The 15,457-nt window shown below is 42.9% G+C and overlaps 1 protein-coding gene across 4 annotated transcripts in view; it reads right to left on the bottom strand.

Moving 5' to 3' along the window:
- Window positions 1-15,457, bottom strand: part of TTLL7 (tubulin tyrosine ligase like 7) — a 75,174-nt gene that overhangs the window by 43,081 nt on the left and 16,636 nt on the right. For all 4 annotated transcript variants that reach the window (XM_060276783.1, XM_060276784.1, XM_060276785.1 and 1 more), the window contains exons 2-6: window positions 11,886-12,063; window positions 9,938-10,069; window positions 7,984-8,105; window positions 6,325-6,392; window positions 1,055-1,213 (exon numbers count right to left, since the gene is read on the bottom strand). In XM_060276783.1, coding sequence (XP_060132766.1) covers window positions 1,055-1,213; window positions 6,325-6,392; window positions 7,984-8,105; window positions 9,938-10,069; window positions 11,886-11,910 — 506 coding nt within the window. In that variant the 5' untranslated portion in view covers window positions 11,911-12,063. The remainder of the gene's footprint in view (window positions 1-1,054; window positions 1,214-6,324; window positions 6,393-7,983; window positions 8,106-9,937; window positions 10,070-11,885; window positions 12,064-15,457) is intronic.

Raw genomic sequence — 15,457 nt, 5'->3', positions numbered from 1 at the left:
CCTTGACATCTGATGGGAGGGAGTTCAACAGGGCGGGTGCCATTACCAAGAAGGCCCTCGACCTGGTTCCCTGTAACCTCACTTCTCTCAGTGAGAGACTCTCCTTCAGGTATACAGGGCCAAAGCCATTTAGGGATTTAAAGGTCAGCACTAACACTTTGAATTGTCGGCCACATGTTCTGGTGTTCCCAAGAGATCAGATAAGTCCCCTTGCTTTTGAAGCCTGTTTTTACACTAAAGCAATGCAAAATGATCTCCAACATATTTAGGACCAAGGGTTCTTTGGTGATCCCTTCATGTGTGGCTTCATTGTCACCACTGGAGTTTGTGCTCATTGACTGCAGTAAAATCAACCAAGTTAAGGAATTAAATCAGCTTTTTAAGTCATAAGATTCTCCAGAGAATCTATCCAGCTGCTTTGTTATGAGTGCCATCAATTACGTTTCTATGGCCTCACACATATTTACCTTTTAAAAAAATCCTGTCCTGGCAATTGGTTGAAGCTTTATTTAAAAGAAACCAAGCTGAAAATGAGCATGAATTATTTTATCTTATTACACCATTTCAGACTAAAAAAATGAATAAAAATCATTTATTGCTGATAAGCCTGTGCAAACAACTTTAGCTATGTTGGGTGCTCTTATAAGATAATGCATTGACAAATATGCAGATCAGGTCAATTCTTTATCAGCTAGAGAGAGAAAGAAAAAGAAAAGAAAAAAGCAAATGAAAACAGATGTGTGTTACCATTTTTACTATTGTGTGAAAAATCTGATTCGCATTGTTGTTGTTATTTCTAAATTCATGGGTCATATTTGCAAAGAACAATAAAATCTATATTCAGCGCAATTTACAGTAATAGGAACAGCAGGTGAAACACAAGATTGAAGAACCTGTAAGCAGCCTTCCCATGAGCCCCAGCCTCCACCTCCCATCAGCCCCAGCCAAGGCATCCAATGATCATGGACGATAGGAGTTGTAGTCCAGCAACATCCAGAAGGCATCAAGTTGGAGAAGGCTGACTTAAAGAAGCTTCTTTAAACCTTGCACATACCCATGGCCCATTGCACCGTTAGCTGGTTTGACGATGAATGTTTTCTGTCTACGTTTTCTCTTGAGTTCTTTTACGTAATTCTGGAATTGTGTGTACTCTGCTGGGAAGATCCATGTCCGAGGAATAAAGCTGTACTCCTGAGGCTGAGATTTGATCATTCTGGGGGAAAGAAGAAGAAGAATTGCCAAAATGGCAAAACAATAAGAAACCAAGAAAGAAAGAAATTTTATTAAGGGGGGGGGGAACATTTGACAAGTTTTTGTAAACATGCAAGTTTGTTAGCAGGATTTAGGTAAAACAAGCAGTTAAATGCAGTGCTTTTTTCTATTAAAAATGTTTAGGGGTGCTCTCATTTTCCTACTCATATTGAAATACTGCCCCTCAATGAGGCCAGACTTAGATTCGCAAAATGTTTAGGGGTATGCATACCCCTGCATCCCCCCAGAAAAAAGCACTGGTTAAATGTATGCTAAAGATAAATCGGGGAGTAGGTAATAAACGGAACAATGTAGGAAATGCCGTGTTAAAAATTTAAAACTATAAGAAACTGCAAAGGGGGTGGAAGAAAGTCAAAACATATGTGTTTGTTGGGAAATTATCAGATCTGTATGTCTGTAAAACTTTTAAATTAAAAAAAGAGGAGGAGGAGGAGAAGGAAGGAAGGAAGAAGAGTTTTCATATTTTGTGGTTTAAGCCTGCTATGTTTCATTATCAGATACTAACAGACTGGGCCTCCAACTGTTCCACTGGAGCAAATGGGTTGTATTCAACACAGTCCGTGTGAGAGTGAAATGGACTTCTGCTTGCACAATAGCCTTGACTTACCTCTCCTCCCCGCAGCACCCTCACAATCTGCTCTTGAGAATTAGGAACCTTCCAGAGCAGATTCTGGGGGATGCACAGGCTGCAGGGGATAGAAGAGGAAGAGGAAGTCCCATTGTACGAGAGGAGGATTGCTTACACAACATCCTATTCCACTCAAGGTCATCAATATGAACAGGGTACGTACCAAAATGACACAAAAACAACCTGTAATGTGTAGTATCACCACAAAGGTTTGCCGACGTAACAGAGAACATTATTAATGTAACAACAGCAGGATTACAGAAAAGTCAAAAGGGGATTTGCTATTTAATATTTGCATGCATGGATTTCTCTCTTTTCCCGAGTTCAATTATGTATTGCATAGTCTGACATTTCCTCCAACAACTCACAGGGGAACCCTTAAGGCAGGCATGTCAAACCTGCGGCCCTCCAGATGTTTTGGACTACAATTCCCATCTTCCCCAAACACTGGTCCTGCTAGCTAGGGATCATGGGAGTTGTAGGCCAAAACATCTGGAGGGCCGCAGGTTTGACATGCCTGCCTTAAGGGATAGAATTTTTATTTGTACCATTTACCCCATTTGCAGTCTATTCCTTCATTTACAGGGGGCTAAGGCAGGAACACATTCATGGGAATTATCGCTCATTCCATTCACTGATACTTCTGATGTAAAGGGGAACCATGATATGCCTAAAGCAGGCATCCCCAAACTTCAGCCCTCCAGATGTTTTGAGACTACAATTCCCATCATCCCTGACCACTGGTCGTGTTAGCTAGGGATCATGGGAGTTGTAGGCCAAAACATCTGGGGGGCCGCAGTTTGGGGATGCCTGGCCTAAAGTTTGAGGTATTTAAAGAGTCGTTTGTACAGGGAAACATTAGAAGATGCTTGTGCGGTGCCACTATGCCACCCCGTGCGGCATGTAGACAGCAAACAAAAACCTAAGAGCTTTGGATGTAATGTATTAATTCCGCAAGGAGATTATGCAGGACTGCCATTGGAAAGAAGAGGTCTGTGCTTCAGATTTCTTGCCTCGTTACGAAAGTTGCAAAAATTAACAAGCACATCTGCAAAACCAGGACTGCAGCCAAGAACATCAAGGCCTCAGTACAATAGATAGCCTGTCACAAAAACTACTCGCTAACGGCACAACAAAACACAATTGCCACTATTGTTTTATTGCTGTGCTCAGGATCATTATAGATCCAATACTGGCACTACAGTGATTCAGATTACAACCAAGGTACCACACACAAAATTGTATTACTGTCTCGTTTAGCAGCTCAGCTAGGTTTTTTGATATTTGTACTTCTACAAAAGTGACAAAAGGACTTATTCTTTCATTCAAACGAAATGCCAATTCGTCTCACTCAATCTGGGATGTCCATCCATTGAAAGACTTCACATACGAGGCGATATGAAACCTCTTTGTGATTGAGCGTGATTTGTGATGTCTTTTGTGTGTGCTGGTCATCAGGTGATAAACGTGGTTGTAGGAACGGGGCCAATGGCTCAGTATTGTATTCTCCAAAGTATGCTATCTAACAGATTAGAATCACATACGTACACTTGGTGGTTGTTTCAGTAATTCAGAGCTCAGGGTTGCTGATGCACACAACTGATCCACTTTCCCACTTACTCATCCACAAGACAAAAGATGGGGAAATCTCATTAGCAGCAAAAGTGACAATAATCCACAGAAGGAGAGAAATCCACTCTCTATAAGGGAGCTTTCTTTTTCCTAGGAACAACTCCTTCCACTAGTGAGCTGAAATACTGACACTTTCAATATTTGCCTGGGCCTCAGGCCACTTATGTAAGCCCCTTTTGAATGAAAGCTAATGGAGCTCATGCCAAAGAACTGTTCTCTGTTCCACCTTTCCTTCTTGCCAAGAAATTAACTTGCAAATGTGAAAAATTCCCTCTCCTATTCTGGACCAAGTCTAAGCTCAGGATACCTCTCACAGAACGACAAAACTCACCAGAAGAGGACTTATACCTTTCGGAATCAAGGTGAGCCTACTATGAGCACATAAAATGGAAAGATGTGATCCTGTTCTTATTCCCATTTGAACCAAGAGAATGGCCGCCGTTTTTCTTCATTCACACAGTTGCCTCTAGACATCCTCTTTGGAATAAAAGCGAGGAGATTTGTTTTGCCACTTCTGCAGCATGCTTTCTTAAGAAGAACTCCCAGCTACGCTATAATTAATGGGTGGGATTCAATGCCACACTATTACAAATGTCGGATCTGCATGAGCATTTCAGCTTGCCAGACAGAACATGCAGGCTGTTCTAGGGGGTGGGGATCTCCCAACCCACCTGACCCTATTTTGAGGGGCACAAGACAAGGAAAGGGAGGGGAGCTCTGTTGAGCAATCGAAAGCCCATGATTCAAAATTGTTCAATCTGCCTGTCAGGAGTGTGTGCAGGAGCCCTGTGAGTGGTAGGGCTTCGCAGGACTGGGGCCTTCCTGAGTTTGGCCTGGAAGGGCAAGGCACGGCCACACAGGTGAGGCTTGACGGAAGACTAGTAGCACCTGGTGGCAAGGGCCAGGAGGGGTATATAAGACCAGCATTTCCCTCTGGCTCTTTGCCACAGCAACTTGCTACCCACCTAGCTGTGCTTTGGCTTCCTGATTCCTAGTTTCCTAACCCTCAGACTCTTGGCTTCCTGATTCATGGACTCTTGGCTTCCTGACCCCTAGACTGCTGACCCTGGACTGCTGATTCCTGCTTCCCAACCTCTACCGCAGTCCCGATGTACCAAGCCAGGACTCTGACTGCCTGTAACCCAGACCGTGACACTGCCCAAGGCTTTTTTTTTCATTTGTTTTAGGGCTAAGCCAAGTGCCCAGGTGGCAGGCCCATGTTTTAAACACAGTTCTGTTCCACCCTCATAGAATGAGGGTGAGTGGTCCAATTTTAAGAGAAAAAAAGAACACACAGTCGAGGAGTGCTAACCACCTGCAACCTATGCCATATCCCCTCCTCACAATTCTTTCCCTCAATAGTACTTTTTCTGAGTTGGGCTCCGGAACCAGAAATGATCTGCATTAATGGGTGGAGCCATAATTCCACACCCCTAGCCTGTTTCCCCATCTCCCCCCAAGAATTCCACCCCCTGCAGATCTGCATTAAGCTACATGGTCTTTAATTTGAAAAGCTCATTCTCGGTAATCTAACCAAACCACACAGTTCACACAGAACAATTTAGGTGACCATCCCTGCATTAAGGAGCTAGATAGCAGGTGCTGCATTGGTCTATATCTTTGTTCAAGATCATAATTCTTCACATACACATACACACACACACACACACACACACACAGAGAGAGAGAGAGAGAGAGAGAGAGAGAGAGAGAGAGATAACCAGATATCAACAAGGGCCCTGATCTCATAACCTTCACTTTATGCAGAGAGCTCTCTTCAAGAACATACAAAGGAATCTGTGCAGAAAATTTCCTTTTGGCAATATCCCAACAACAGCAGGGATCGGGGCCGCTCAAAGCTACAAACATTGGTCCAATAACCAAACAGGCATTTTGCCCTAGCTGAGAAACACATGCACTAAGACATACCTGGGGAAATGGTTACATACAAAATCCATCTTTATTTCTTCTCTGCTGCTTGGAAAGATTTCCCTACTTCTTTGGGGGTGAAGTTACTGGAAGATCTATCTATCTATCATCTTCCCTTCTTCTCTTTCCATGGTTCATTTTGCATATCATAAACCCCTGCATGTTTTACGTAAACTAAACCATTCAGTATTCCATTATTACATCCATCAAAACCTATTTACACTGCTGAATTTATCTTAAGGCTGCCAACATTTTCAAGTGTAGACAATTCCCCCCCCATGTATTCACCAAACATTTTCCAATCTTCTCTAAACGTATGTTCTTCTTGTTCTCTTATTCTATATGTTAAGTCTGCAAGCTGAAGTTGCCATTCTTCTTTAGTTGGGACCTCGCTCATTTTCCATTTTTGGGCTAATCAGCTATTGGAAGCTTTTTACCACGCCAATAAGAGTGTGCAGAGCAGTTCCCTAACCAGTCAAGCCAGAGGATCAGGCCACACTAATAACAACATAAGGAAAGTCCATTGAAAGAAGAGACCATAATAAGGCCCATCTACTCCAACATTGTGTTTTCCACAGCGGTCAACCAGATACAAGCAGAGCATGGAAGGAACAGTCCTCCCTTTCTGTATCTCCCATTCAAATGATATTCTAGAGAACTGCTGAATCTGAATCAGAGAGTTCCCCATAGTATTGTGACTACACAGCCATCTGTCACTCACAACAGGGTCTTGATAAAACACGGGGGCTAAAACTGATCCACAAAGTCCCTAAGATTGTAGAAAATAATGCTACATTACAAAAAGAGAGAGTTTATTAACCTCTGTTCCTTTACACACACAAAAAAATTAAAAAGGAAATTACTTGGTCATGTTTCTTGCTAAGAAATCCTTCCTACAGATCTCGCCCATTCCTGGAAAGTGGTTGATTCTCTGGCGGGAGAAAAGAGGGGAAGACATACATTAGGGAAGGGTTGGCAATTAAACTTACCAGAATTTATTTTAGACTTGTAACGAAATCAGTACCTACAAGAGACCGCTATTAATTGTGCTAGGTAGATGCTGGAAATCTATTAGACAGCATGGGCCTGTTTAATTATTACAGTGGTACCTTGGTTCTCAAACTTAATCCGTTCCGGAAGTCCGTTCCAAAACCAAAGCGTTCCAAAACCAAGGTGCGCTTTCCCATAGAAAGTAATGCAAAATGGATCAATCTGTTCCAGACTTTTAAAAACAACCCCTAAAACAGCTATTTAACACGAATTTTACAATCTAATGAGACCGTTGATCCATAAAATGAAAGCAATAAACAATGTACTGCAGTCACACAATCAATCAATCAGTAGCTGAACTGGGCTCCACACAGTCACAAAAACAAAACAAAAAAGCCGCAAAAACAAAACGCAAAATAGCAAAAACAGACAGACCTCAGCGTAACACTCAAAATGGAAGTGTGGCACTCAAATCAGAGCGTAGCACTCAAAACGGAGCACGTTCAGCATCTGGAGAAAGTTCACAAACTGGAACGCTTACTTCCATGTTTGCAGTGTTTGGGTTCCAAGTTGTTTGAGTACCAAGGCATTTGAGAACCAAGGTACCACTGTACTTGGTTTCAGGTGCTCACTCTCCACCCCACCCCACCCAGCACTGAAAGACCATATAAGAAGCAAAGGGGCACCATGTTGGGTTCACGGCCGTGCCAGGATCTAGACCTGGGGTGGCCAACATGGGCCACAAGGTGTGGGAAACAATTCTCATCAGTTCCAGGGGGCAATGGCCAGGGAGGATGGGAACTGGAGTCCTCAACATCTGGGGAGAACCATGGTGACTATCCCTGATCTCCCAGACTTACATCCAAGCACACTAGTTACTGGGACCTCTTGGTGGAACTCCATTAGCTAAGTTCTGGGCAATAAGGATTCATTTTAGGAAAACAGAAGCAAAAACGGGAGAGAAAAGGCTTGTGGATAAGCACAGGGGGAAGGCTCAGTCAGTGGGCTGCTCTTCAGATGGGCATATCTGGGTAAACTCATCTACAGAGAAGTAGTGACTGACATATAGGCACGCAGATCGGCGAGGGCCCATTTGAATGAAGACATATAATCAGCCTGCCAACACTTTCACTTGCTTACTGTATTAACCAATGCACAGAAGCCTGAGAGTGCTTTTCTCATGTCACCAGCTTTTGATTTGGGAACATGAAAGACTGAAGTGGTCCATCAGCTTGAGGTGGTGCAGTATCAGTCAAAGGGATTTGGAGAGAAATGTGCAACCACCAAATGTAGAATCGATTTGCACATCCCCCCCCCCAAAAAAAAATTGAAATCCAGCAGACCTCTGCAAACAGGAAAGTCAACTCTTGCTTCCCATTAAGTCGGTAGAAGGTAATGGGTACATAATCATGAATGCACAATTAAATATACAGATCCCCCCCAAAAAAGTTTGAGCAATACAGAAATGTTACTATTTCTTCTTCTGTCCTGATCAAGGTGCCCAAGGCTACCTAGTTATTTCTTCTTTGTACCTGGTAGTTTCGGAGCTCGGCAATCTTTTCCTGCTGCACGGCACAATCACTCCAGATGAGATTTGCAGTCTCATCGTCGTCCCGAGTCTTGACATAGCCCATTTCTTCAATTACTACGCGTACTGCAAGAGAGGAATAGGTACATGGGAGGGGGAATCAAACTAGACTCTCAGGGAAAGTACACATAATTTAGTCATACAGCAGTACTAGTACACAGGCTATTATTGTTTTTTAAAAAAAAACTTGTGGTGCTCACCTTGCGATATTTTATTTTGCAAATCTAATCCTGCCGATTGCATAGTTAAAATCACTGTGCTGCTGGGGTGGAAGTAAACATTAGCTTGCTAAAGGAACCGACAAGAGTTTGTCGCTCAACCAAAAATGATTGAGGAATAGCCCATTTAGTTCTCAGCTGCATCTCTGACATGATGCAATGTGTTGGCTGTGAGAAGGGATGAGAAGGATGACCTCACAAGCAAGGGTGGTTTCTTATCTAGGCATAAATAATCAAACAGAAATCTGTTGATATGCACACAAGAGGTTGGTAGAGCAATTGGTCATGTCTGACATACCAAAGCAGGGGGAGAGGTCACAGAAAATGAGCAAAGGGGAATCACAGAACTGTAGAGTTGGAAGGGTCATGTAACTCCCTGCAATTCAGGAATATGCAGCTGTCCCATATGGGAATCGAACCTGGAAGGCATGAGAATCCAGCCTGAAACACTGGAGGGCCACTGCAAATCAGGGGAGGCAATACCGAGGTCTGCCTCGACTGCTTCCTGTTGCTTTTTGCTATGTTTCTTAAGGCTTTGACAGAGCGATGCTCGAGTCTTATGATGGAGCATCAGAAGAACCAGTCGCATTTCTACGGGTATGAAAATCTTTTTACGGAAAGGACAGCTGGAGACCAGCCATACGACCCCAGCCAGAGAATGGCGTTCTGAATGGTAATTACAAGAAGACTATTCGAATGACAGCGCCCTCGTCATAAGCCCCTGAGATCTAATTTCCTGTGACTAAACTCAGAAGGTAAAAAAGCCAACCTCCGGCCCAGCAAGAAATGCGCTCTCTGCTCTTTTGCAAGCCATGTGTAAAATTAATGTGAAATGGGTGAGGTGTTGAGCTTAATGCACTGTGAGTAGTCCTGTTAGTTAGACGCTGGAATGATTTAACAGAAGGCACTTAACGCACACATTCCAGCAAATGTGTGAGCTCTTACAGAACTAGGACTAAGCCTTTAAGCAGCTATTCTCTCTCAGGTGACATTTCAACCAAGCATAAATAAACCAGAGTTTTAGGGCACTAAGACTTGCTGCTGACTCTGCATCCAAAACATCTGGAAGTGCGACTCATACAACAAACGTTGATGCAGGCTATGGGCCTGATCAGTGCCTGGGTGGGAAAATATTAGGAGTTTCATAAAGGCAGTCTGGGTTTATAGAATCACAGCGTTGGAAGGGACTCTGAGGATCATCTAGTCCAGGCACCCCAAACTTCGGCCCTCCAGATGTTTTGGCCTACAACTCCCATGATCCCTAGCTAACAAGACCAGTGGTCGGGGAAGATGGGAATTGTAGTCCAAAACATCTGGAGGGCCGAAGTTTGGGGGTGCCTGTTCTAACCAACTGAGTTATTCTCTCAGTGGCTAATTATAATAGTTTTTTTAATCTTAAATTTGTATACCACCCTTCATCCGAAGATCCCAGGGTGGTTCATCAATTCCGTAAGAACATAGTAAGTTCAGACCAAAAATTCCGAGTAGCTCGGTTATTTCTCACAGTAGCCAACCACATGCCCATGGCAACCCACAAGCACAACAGCAATAGTATCACGTTCTATCAAACTTTGACCTGGAAGCCTTTTTTAGCTATGAGACTTTCCTTGCTCCATCCACTTTTCTTTATTCTTATCACATAATTTAATTGTAAGGTAAGCAGAATATGTAGCTTGCTACCAATCTCATATTTTGTGCCAGCAACATTCGCAGTGATTGCTCCGTGTTTTTTCTTCTCTCTGACTTTCCTCCTTATTGTGCTTTGGTAAGGCAGCTCCGAGCTCAAAGTCAGAGAAGAGGTCCCTTGGTTATCTGTTTAAAAATAGGGAAGGGAGGGGGGGGATAAAATGCTATATCACCATCACAAAGTTCTCACAAGTAGTTAAAAAAGATGAACTGAACACACAGGTAAGTTTCCTTGTCGCCTGGTCTTAGGAGGCATAACAGAAGCAAAAAAGCCAAATTAAAAAGGGAGGACTTCCCTTTGGTTTAGGACAGGCACGTCCAACTTTGAGCAGGGTGTGATCTACAATCCAGTATCAAAAACTGGCAGTGATCTACCACCCTCCGAAGTCATTTAAATGGATCTTTATTTCAAAGATACAGTAGTTGTGTTTGGATATCATCTTGACAGATCCAAATAGTTGTTAGATGGACAAGTAACGAAAACAAGTGAGAAAAGTCAAACTACATTTTTATATTAGTTTACACAGATGTGAGGAGCCAGTCGGAGTGCACTGGGCTTCTCCATCTTTCCCCTACTGTTGTTTTAAATCACAGCTGACTTTGCGTCAGCATCCCCAAGCCCTTACTCCACCTCTATTTCCCCTACTGTTGCGATAAAGCCTTTCCCTCGCTCAAACTCACGGAGCAACAAGGGGGCTTTCCCCCATGTGTTTTGTTCTTTGCCTTCCTCACTGTTTGGCAGGGGGACTCCTTTCTTATTCTTTTCGTTGCATTTGAACTAGCAGGTGAGCAGGCGCGGAGCTTTTCATTTCCTGCCTCCCCCCCCCCTCCACCAATGTCCCCCTCACGGAGCTCTAACCCCTCAGAAGGAGGGAGGAGGAGGAGGAGGAGCCTGCGACCAACCAATCGCAATTGACGTCTTGGACATGCCTGGTTTAGGACAATAAGGTATTGCAAACATATTGGAGCAACTTACATCTCACTCAATCTCAGTCCTGCTCCAACGAGATGCAGGCGCAGGACTATTTTATATTTTTAGATACATAAAAAGGTAAAGGGGCCCCTGACCATCAGGTCCAGTCGTGTCCGACTCTGGGGTTGCGACGCTCATCTCGCTCTATAGGCCGAGGGAGCCAGCGTTTTGTCCTCAGACAGCTTCCGGGTCATGTGGCCAGCATGACAAAGCTGCTTTTGGTGAACCAGAGCAGCGCACAGAAACGCCGTTTACCTTCCCGCTGGAGCGGTTCCTATTTATCTACTTGCACTTTGATGTGCTTTCGAACTGCTAGGTGGGCAGGAGCTGGGACCGAGCAACGGGAGCTCACCACGTTGCAGGGATTCGAACCGCCGACCTTCTGATCAGCAAGCCCTAGACTCTGTAGTTTAACCCACAGCGCCCTCTGCCCAAGACTATTTCAGGTGCCCAGACCTTTTCTGAATGGCATTTTTAAATTACTGTCTGCAGCTCACCTTCCAGTCTTGTACCATTAATTTTACTTTATTCTTTTGGGTAAACATGTTGCACTTTCATTTTTCTACACACCTCTCTGAATTAATATAATGTGAGCATTTTATAAAATCTCTTAAAATACAGATTAGAATACACCTTGGTCATATGAAGGAACAGTGAGATCGTGTGTGGTTCTCCCACTTTGTATACCCAGCATAAGCATGGGAACACGGTGTAGTATATGCATGTACATCAGGAAGCACATAATTCAGGTAACCCTGGAACTAGCCACTCCCACCCCCCTTTTAATATGAAAGAATGGCAGGGATCAGAAATATGCTTCGTGCCATACATTATGACATATGCGGTAGAGGAGGTGCATGTGCGCTGCCCAATCCCGTACATGGATTGGCAGGACGTGGAATTTTGCACCGTCCGTCTTTGACCGAATATAACCAGGAAAACGAGGCTTTCTGCAAGATGGCAGCCTACCTCCTTCATTGGGCAAGGATGGCATGGTCACTGGTAGGGTGCAATAGCTGAGCCCAAATCCTGCTGCACGCACTCAGGAAACTTCAAAGGCCCTCCAAGCCAGTTCTCTTAAAGCTCTTGTCATACCATGTCAGTTCAAGACTGTGGAGAAACTCAGTTCCGAAAAAGAAACAGGTGCCTGCGTTTAATAAAGACATGAACCCATTACAAAGAACTATGGAGAAAGCAAAATGCAAGGTTAGAAAGCAGCGTTGTTGTTGTTTTTTAAAAAAGGTACACATTAAGAATCGGATCGCTAGTCGAAGGAACAGAACCTTCAGATCCAACTCATAAACTTTAAGGTGGTAGTTTTCAAAAGGTGTTCCGGTGTTTGTTGCTTTAAAATTTGATCTCACGTACTGTTTTAGAAAAGACATGAAGAATAATCATTACAGCCACTAAAATATCCAGATGTTGCCCAGCATAGTTGAAGGTTGGGGTATCTAAGGAACGTCTGAAGCAGCCGAAGACCATTGACCTACTCCTGAGTAAAACTTAGCTGACTATCACCCATGGGCATTCTCTTTATCCCACAGTTACATCAAGTAGCATTGTGCAAAAATGTAGCCAGATGGGTGTGGTATAAATAATAAATTATTATTATTATTATTATTATTATTATTATTATTATTATGTAAAAGTACCAACACCTCTCAAATTCAAGCCGTGGCCAATTTAAACTCGCTACATGGTCACAGCAAGGGAGGGGAAACCCCATAGCTATCAGAAAACACTTTTTTGCTAACATGACAGATTAATACTGATGACAGAAGCTCTACTATGCTCCCGACTGATGCATAATATATTACAGTTTTAAAAGGGTAGGAGGAATGCCATGTCTTTAGTGCATTACAAGCCACCGTGCTTTTTTGGCCAGTTATGGACTTGACTGCACATACTCCCAATAGCTTATCTGGACTATAAACAAAAAAGCTTGCAGATGACAAGGAACAGGCACTCGAGGAACGGCTACAGAATGGCATTAATGTAAATGATGAGCAGGAAAAACTTGGCCTCTTGCACTGAAGTGCATGGGACACCATCGACACAGCCTATTTTGTTCATTCAGGAGGATTAAAAATATACAACTAGCAGATGAACATAATGCACATCAGCACTGGGGCAGAAAGCTCCATTCTCTATTAAATCTTCAGCTCTCTGAAAAAGCTTCCAGAGAGAGAACTGAGTCTTCTGAGATTCCCACTCATGATACAGGTACTTGACTCACTTTTGCCTCTGGTAAAAAGCTTTTGCATTGTTTCAGAAGCCCACAGACAACAGAGGGACAAAAGTAACATGTGTGTTGTTTGCCACAGAAGACCATGCTGCTGCTCTCTTGCCACTTCCAACTCTCTTTTTAAAACATTGCCTGCCTCCAGTCTTAATCAGCATGCAACAGTGCCAAGGTAGGAGATGTTGGCTTGGTCTCTGGACATTCATGTTGATTAAGCTGGGATGTGCAGAAGCCTTGTGCCACTCCTTACCACCACCACAGTATGCCACGGCTGAATACTTCCTGGAATAAATTACCGTATTTTCCCATTATGTCCAAACCAGAACACTATGGTTACCAGGACTGAAGGAAAGCAAGATTTGAAACCATCATTTCAGATCACAATTTGCTCCAAAACGTATTGGACATAATGGGCGACCATGGTTAATTAACCCAGGAACTCTTTGACCATGGAGTACCCAAAAGAGATGGTGAAAGCAGTGACACGAAAAGGGAGTATGCAAGCACAGGACTCATGCATATCTTGACTTACTAAGCAAAGATAGATCTCCAAGCTGGGTCAGCTTCAAACAAACCATGGTTAGCTGGGTCAGACTCAGAAGTAAAACAAATGAACTAACCCAGTTAAACAAACCATGGCTTATACAGAGTGAGAGAAGAGGTATGACAACCTGATTTTGGGCCAATACATTATCTTGCCTCCCTCTACAAGTTGCTAGAACCAGACGAAGACCAGAGAATGTCTCTCCAGAGCATCTCTGATAAGGTCTTGGGCTGAGCCAAATTATTGGATTGTTGAGATCTGGACTTGTCCACTTCCAGGGCCAAGCCCACCAAAAATGTAATGACATGGCGTATGCAATATCAGGCTAATCTGAGAAAGGATTTCAGCAATGCATATTTGGAAGGGAATCCAGTAACAACTGGCCTTTCAACTGATTAGTTTTAATGGAACATTTAATGCAAATAAGCCAGCCATTCTTAGAACATCACCTTAGCTATTTCTACAAAGGGTTTCATGTTTTCAGTTGTTGCCAGCAGATTGCAGGAACAACATAATTGTTGTGATTCAACGCCTTAGTTCAAAAAGTGTTGATTATGTAACAAAAGAAAAAAACCAGAACAGCTGCTAACAAGCAGCCTTTCCTTGTGCTTGGAGACATAGTTCCTACACCCAACTGCAATAAGGTCCTAACTGGAAAAAAATATTGGTGAGCCATTTTCAGATGGCCCTTTCCTTTAATTCCACCCAGCCACACCGCAAATGCAGCCAAGTGAATTGGATTGGGACAGCAGGACTGGGAGGGGTGGGGTTATAATTTCCCCTTATATTGTTTTCCTAAAGTGTAGCGGTTGTAGGGCTGGACTAGGACTTGGAAGACCAGGGTTTAAATCCCCACTCAGCCATGAAGCTAACCAGTTGACCTTGGACTACTCCATCTTCACAGCATTCTTGTGATGATAAAATGGTGAATAGGAGGTCGGTGCACGTCATCAAGAGGTCCTTGGAGGAAAGGTGGGATATGAAAGGTGGGATATGGATGGCATCATCACCATCACCAACATTATCCCAAAGACATTTGCCTCATTTTGAAGCTCCAGCCCCAATTGTTTGCTTTGTATCACTTAATCAGAGGTAAACTCTCTTTTTTTGTATATAATTTTATTGAGTTTTCTGTTTTACAATTTTAAATGCTCATTTTACCTCTTTAAGATATCAATGACTTCCCTTCTTCTCTTTCCATGGTCCATTTTACAGATCATAAATCCCTGCATATTTTACAAAAACTATACCACTCATTATTCCATTATTGCATCCATCAAAACTTGTTTACAGTGTTTTCAGCTGTACACAATTATTTCCCATAAATTCAACAAACATTTTCCAGTCTTCTTTAAATGTATGTTCTTCTTGTTCTCTTATTCTACATGTTAAGTCTGCGAGTTGTGCATATTCTGTCAACTTAAGTTGACATTCTTCTTTAGTTGAGACCTCGCACATTTTCCATTTTGGGGCTAACAAAACATGGGCCACAGTAGTTGCATACATAAATAACCTGGGAATTTCAGTCTGAATTATCCCCAACAGAAAGGACTCTGGTTTATTGGGGAAAGTGCTTTTAAACATTTTTCAAGTCATTATGGATCATTTCCCAATACTCTCTTACCCAGAATCAGAGGTAAACTTTGTAGACATAGGAACGCACACATAAATTTATTATTATTATTATTATTATTATTATTATTATTATTATTATTATTACCACCACCCACCTAACACCAGAAGGTAGCAGGATGG

Source organism: Zootoca vivipara, chromosome 7 (assembly GCF_963506605.1).
Source record: "Zootoca vivipara chromosome 7, rZooViv1.1, whole genome shotgun sequence".
NCBI classification, from domain to species: Eukaryota; Metazoa; Chordata; class Lepidosauria; order Squamata; family Lacertidae; genus Zootoca; species Zootoca vivipara.
The sequence above is the reverse complement of the archived record's forward strand: the minus strand, read 5'-3'. Positions and strand labels throughout refer to the sequence as shown.